General features: G+C 30.1%; 1 protein-coding gene across 1 annotated transcript in view; it reads right to left on the reverse strand.

Moving 5' to 3' along the window:
• LOC109712748 (fructose-bisphosphate aldolase-lysine N-methyltransferase, chloroplastic-like) overlaps nt 5,750-6,564 on the reverse strand; it is a 6,914-nt gene continuing 6,099 nt past the window's right edge. Inside the window, exon 12 of the mRNA XM_020236492.1 lies at nt 5,750-5,867. Coding sequence (XP_020092081.1) covers nt 5,750-5,867 — 118 coding nt within the window. The remainder of the gene's footprint in view (nt 5,868-6,564) is intronic.

Below are 6,564 nucleotides of genomic sequence, written 5' to 3' on the forward strand. Positions count from 1 at the left end.
GCAATTCCAAACATATTATTTGGTTTGGCGTACTCGAACCTAATTGTTGCAACTGAAAATATATAAGAATATTTAGCTGTAATAGTTAAAATTACGTCTAAATGGCTTGTTGCAATTGAAAATGCATGTACAAGGATATTTAGCTGTAATAGTTAAAATTGCGTCTAAATGGGTTGCGTTTTCAACTGTAATAATTAAAAATAGTTAAAATTACATCTCAATGGGTTTTACTTTCAACTGTAATAGTTAAATAGAATAATTTTAAACAAAAGATAAATTTACTCATTTAATCACCCTTTTAAACAATAAATTATTTTTTTCCATCATTGTAGGCAATCTTGTCATCGAATATATAAATTAGGCTAAAATACATAAAATCCTCCTGTCAAAATTTAATTTTTTATTTTCCCTCTTGTCATTTAAAAATCAACACTTTGCCCCATTGTAAACTGAAAAATATTCACTTCACCTCTTCACTACAACAGAATTAAGTTATAGGGACATATATTTGGGACACTTTTGTATAAATCTCTTATTTATACCAAAACTTAAAAAAATATCTACTAATGTCTAAATATAAAGGCTAATCCAACCAAAAATAAAAGGTTACTCTATTCAACCCACCCCATCCAGCCCATTCGGCCAGATCACAAACAGAAAAGAAACAGAAAAAAAAATCGTCGACTACCATCTCCCCTTCTCCTCTCACTCAATCCACTGAAATGCTAGGCGTAGAGCCCTTTCCTCTTGTCCTCCTCTGCCGTCGCAGCCAACGTGGTAGAGTTTCGACGGTTGCTAAATGCTTAAATAAGTGTTGGTAAATTAGCAGCACTCTTATTAGATTATAGCGACACTCTTTAACTGTCACTATATACCTAGTGACTCCACATATAGCAAAACTTTTTAAAAGTGTCGGTAATTTAGTCAGCAGCACTTTTTTTTGACATGTACCAACATTTAAAAGTGTCGCTATAGATCGTTGTTGTTGTAGTGCTTACCTTTAGTAATCAGTTAGGGCTCCGTTTATAAAACATTATTATATATTTTTTTATGCCAAAAATGTTCTCAGTCTTATCTTTTGTGAATATTGTGAGGGGCAAAATGATGAAGGGCAAAATGATCATTTTGTCATCACAGTTTACACCATATCCCTCTGTGAATATTTTTTATTTTATAAGGGGGTAAAGTGTAGGTTTTTAAATGACGTTGGGGGGGAGGGGGGAGTGAAAAATCGAGTTTTGATAGAAATTTTTTTTGTAATTTAGCCTATAAATTAAGAAAGTTTATAAATATATGTTTTAATTATATGTAATGAAGTTAAATATTTTCAGTTGTCGCATTTTCTACTATATCAAACTAAATAAGATACATATAGTAATACCTACTGTGTTTTTAGTTTTATGTATCTCTAATTATACTCTAATTACCATTACAACCAACTATATAAACAGCTCCTAAATCAAATTATCTCCAACTGTGAATAACTACTTAATCTAATATAATCTAGCATATAATTTTACAATAAACATTAATTCTTACAATTTTATAATAAAAATTGCTCTTGCATGGTAGAACAAAATGCCTAGTTGTTAACAAAATAATTAATCTACCCTGGCTTCTTTAACTGAAAAACAGTTACAAGTTTAATATTTAATCGAATAATTAACCAATTTAACGATATTGTTGTTGTACTAAAATGGAATAATTCAGATCAAAGCAAATAAATAAAATAATATTATCAAGCGATACAAAGACTAGTGGCCAATTTTTTCTTTTTTAAAAAAGAACCCATTATTTCGGGTGTTTTAGTAAATCTCTACTTATAAAAGTTCATATGTGGTTGAATTTAAAGTTTAAAAAGTTGGAACTGAGTAGAGTGTGAACTATCTCATCCGTTCGTACGACTGTTTGGGCTCGTGATCCACCGTTGATTTTTCCTCTCCCTCTCTATGTTTTTTTTTTTTTTTTTTCTTCTCCATTCCTTTTCATCAATTAATGATAACACTGAGAAAAGTCATCTCTTTTGCAATTTTCTTGCTTTTAATAAATAGGATTATAGTGATTGAATACTAAGTTATTGGACATTGGGACTGAATGAGTCTTCATGTGACTACAACGTCTTATAATTTACAAGTACGACGTGTAAAAATAGTGACATACTGTTTTTTACGATGAGCACGCAAACTAAAACAAAAAATAGCAAAAGTAAAGTAAACAAATCACAAATAAAAAATAAAATAAATATAAAGATTTACGTGCAAATTTTTTTTAGAAAAAGTATTACGAGTGAAAAAAAAAAAGAGAACTTTACGTACCATGCAAAAGAGAGCACAATGTTTTGAAGATTACAATACGTTTCATCGTGTTTAGGGTAAAAAAGAAGAAGAAATTTTTTTAACAGGTTCTTCTTAACGGGTGAGATTTGTACTGGGGGAGCCGGAGCCACAGACATCTATATTTCCTTCACAATTTATTTTTTCAAAAAGAATATGTCGCATTGCGGAGCTGTCGACGAGTTGAAGGTTCAAAACTGAAATCGATTACCTAATTTTGAGATACATCTAACACAATGAAATATTATAGTAAAAATACAATTTTTCTTAGCAATATTTTAATTTCAAATTATGTTTAAAGCAGATCTTTATTATTTTACATAACTCAATAAGATATTAATGAAAAAAAAATCTTACATAGAATTAATACTTGCTCCAAATAAAGCTTTCTCGATTGCAGTGTCCTCGTGAAGATATATAGTCATGCATGTGCATATGAATTTTCACAAATAGAAATAAATTGATGTGACACAAATATTAAATCTATGCGACAAGAGGAGAAATAAATAAATAACGAGAGAAAAGTAAACCAATTATTTTTTCCGTAGAAAATGACAAACTATTTGGTGATGACTTGTTCAGCATTGAATATTACCAGACCCGTTCAATATTGAATATTACCGGACGCGACCGGGAAACAGGAGTTGAAATAATATATCTAAAAAATATAAAAATATACGTGCAAGTATATGTAATAATTATTTTAGTAGTTAATCTCAATGCAATATCATATTTATCTAAAAAATTATGATAAAAATTAAATTTTTTTAAAAATAAATTAATTTTTTATATTTTATTCAAAAATATCTGTCATATTGTAAACTCAAGTTTAAATAATTATTGTCTAATTTTATCTTTTCTTTTTACATGCATTAAATATTTCTCTATATCTTTCCAATTCTATATATACACTGAATAATTATTAGTAGATTAGTAGATCTTAAAAAAAATATAGAATGATATAGAAATACTTTAAAAAAATGGTTATTTGTTGGAGAGAAAAGAGGAATTAGAACTAAAATTTTTTTTTTCTGCTAAAAAATAGGTCTATCAATAAATCCAAATTCAAAATACATACTTTTATATATAGTATAGATTTGCTTTTATATTTCTCAGAGTAAACTGTAGAAACTGTAGAAATTAATGGAATCCGTGGAATCTATGAAATGTGATAGTTTTATTTCTCATTTTTTGACAGCATGTAACGCATATTTTTCAAGCCCGAGGCCGTGTCAAAATAATTGAACGTGTGGTTCGGGCTGGCTTGTTGCCAGAAATTAGAAAAGAAAATGAAATGCCCCGACCAAATATAACCCCAAGCGTCCAAACCTAGCTAGCAAGGCTAGCTAGGCTCACTTTTCGCGGCAAAAGCTATATTTACAAATGACAAAAAGAACTAAATGAAAATATTACCACGATAGGTTATATATATTTTATACTAATATATAATACAATTGTATGTAAAAATTATTAGAAACTTATATAAAATATATGTACGTGAATATAAAAGCATTGTGCACACTAGGGGTGTAAACGAGCCGAACACGAGCGAGCTGGGGCCGGCTCGTGTTCGACTCGTTTAATAAACGAGTCGAAAAATTTAGCTCGTGTTCAGCTTGTTTACTAAACAAGCGATTCGATCTCAAGTTCATTTCGAATCGAACACGAGCTTGCTCGCGAACAGCGAGCTGGATTGCTACCCCTAGTGCACACTCACAAGCACATGCATGACTACATGTACGGTTTTGGATTTCGGGCCAGGGCCTACCTGTAGCTGTCCTCTGGTACCATCACGTATGAAGTTCTTGGGGATACATCTAAGCAGGACGGGCGATCCACCTGGCTGGTGGCGAGTCAGCTCACGTTCGACTTATTAATAAATAAGTTGAATACGAATTGAATCTTTCAGCTTGATATTTCAACGGACCGGTTCGTATTCGGTTTGTTTAATAAACGAAAGAAGATGAATCGGTCTCAGCTAGCTTGTATTCCTCAGCTAGCTTGTATTCAGCTCGTTGATAGCTCTACTTCTAAGGCTTATTTTCGAATTGCAAGGAGAATGTATATATGATTTGAAAGCGCGCTGAAAAAAATATTCAATTTAAATTTCTAAAAAATATTGTAGACCAAGATAACACTGTTATGATATTATTTCTACTAGAAAATAAAGAATCATAATTTTTATATATTTTTATCTAGCCTTTTTTCTATCATTTTGTATTAGAAAACTATCAATATCAAAATGTCCTTTAAGTTGTGCCACATTATATATATATATATATATATATATATATATATATATATATATATATATATATATATATAACAGAGATATTGCGCAATAATAGATGCATTTTTCATAAGCCATGTAAAGAAGATGTTTTAATTGACAATATGTTTAATTAATTGAGAAAAACATTTTTTTCATCACCAATTTTTTTTGTCTTAATTTAACCACGATGGCCCGGCCGTCAGGTTCCATCGACAATTTATGGTGGATATTGGCATGGACGACCTTTATTAAGGGACTAAATCTGCTTTAATTTATGGCTCGCATTTAACCCTCAAGTTTAATATAGAATATTTTTAATGTGTATATACACATACTTATGTGGTAATTAAGACGCTAAAGAGTGCATTCGGTTATGAAATAATATTTAAAGGCATAAATATTCTTATTCTTGAAATAATTATAGATGTGATGCATTTATAAATTGACAATTTTAATAATAGATGTGATGCATTTATAAATTTAACGATATAAAACAATTCAAATCAGATAAAATTTTTATAAATTTTTTTTTTTACTATTTAGAATAAGATCAATATCTCTGATTTTAAATTCAAATCTTCTATCATCATTTTTTATAAAATTTTTATTTTCAGCCGTTTATTTTTAAACTACTCATTTGATAGATAAATGATGTCAAAAAATTATAAAATTTAGAAAATGGTAATAATCATCGTGGGAGCGAGTCTCCTGAAAATTGATGGTCAAGCAAGGTAGGTCAACTCTGCGTTAATACATGAGGATGTCGTCATCAGCGAGATATTTGCTTACCCTTTCAGGTTTTAATATGAACTGACACAGTTTTATGTTGTTTTGATAAGAACGTTGTTTGGTATTAGTGTTTAGTATGCTTAAAAGTTTCAAGGAGTATACTGGTGGTGGATGTGGCTATGCTTTTTGCAGAAGCCCTGCGTCCTTACAATAATTCTATGGGTCCTAAAACTGCTGTAATTATAAATTATTAATGCAGTATGAAATATCATATCAATTTGATAACTTTGAGGATTTAAATTTACTAGGTTAAATTTACTTCTTTTTTTTTTTTTCTTAGACACGGTTACCTGGTACAACAGTTTATAAATAAATCACAAGCTACTAAATTAGCATATGGCGGCACAGTAGTTAGCTAGCCAGGTATGTGCGGATCGTAGAACATGAAGCCCACCATTAAGGAGATCTCTTGCCATTCCTCTTCTAACGAATAGTGTAGTATCACCATCAGAAACCGCAGAAGACTGGAGCACCTGCCAAATGTCAAAAAAATCAATGACAAGATATCTCGATAAAGACCATGTTCTAAAGCTTCTGAGTTTCTAACCCCCCATTTTCCCTCTTCCAATTGCCGCTACTTCCGAAAATAACTTTTACTTGGAAAATAACTTTTAATCCGAGAAAAGTTGAAACATTGGTAGGAGTGAAAATGGGCTTTGCAATAGGAAATAGCGCTGAGGGTCACAGAGTACAAAATGATTCTCTTTAAGGGCGTGTTTGGTTCGTTTTTTTTTCACCTGAAGTCGGAATCGGAATGGACGAATCTGCTTGTGGGTGTTTGGTATGCAGGAGTCCCATTCCAATTCCGATTCCCGAGTGGAATGGGAATCCCCCAATTACCTTTTTTTCCAATCCGACCTAGGAGGTCAGATTGAAAGTTGAATCCGGACGGAATGGATATTTACTCGGATTAAATTTATTTTTTCAACTTTTTAAATTAAAATAAGAGTTTAAATTTAGAAATTAAATATACAATTTTAAATTTTAATTTAAATTTGAATTAAAATTAAAATTTTATCAAGTATTTCGAATCTAACTTATGAATTTGAATTTAAATTAAATTTTAATTTATATAAAGTTTTATTCAAATTTTATTTAAAAACTTAAATTAAATTTATAGATTCAAATTACATTTTAAATTGTAATTTTAAGTTTGAATTTGAATAAATC

This window comes from Ananas comosus, linkage group 7 (assembly GCF_001540865.1).
Source record: "Ananas comosus cultivar F153 linkage group 7, ASM154086v1, whole genome shotgun sequence".
NCBI classification, from domain to species: domain Eukaryota; kingdom Viridiplantae; phylum Streptophyta; class Magnoliopsida; order Poales; family Bromeliaceae; genus Ananas; species Ananas comosus.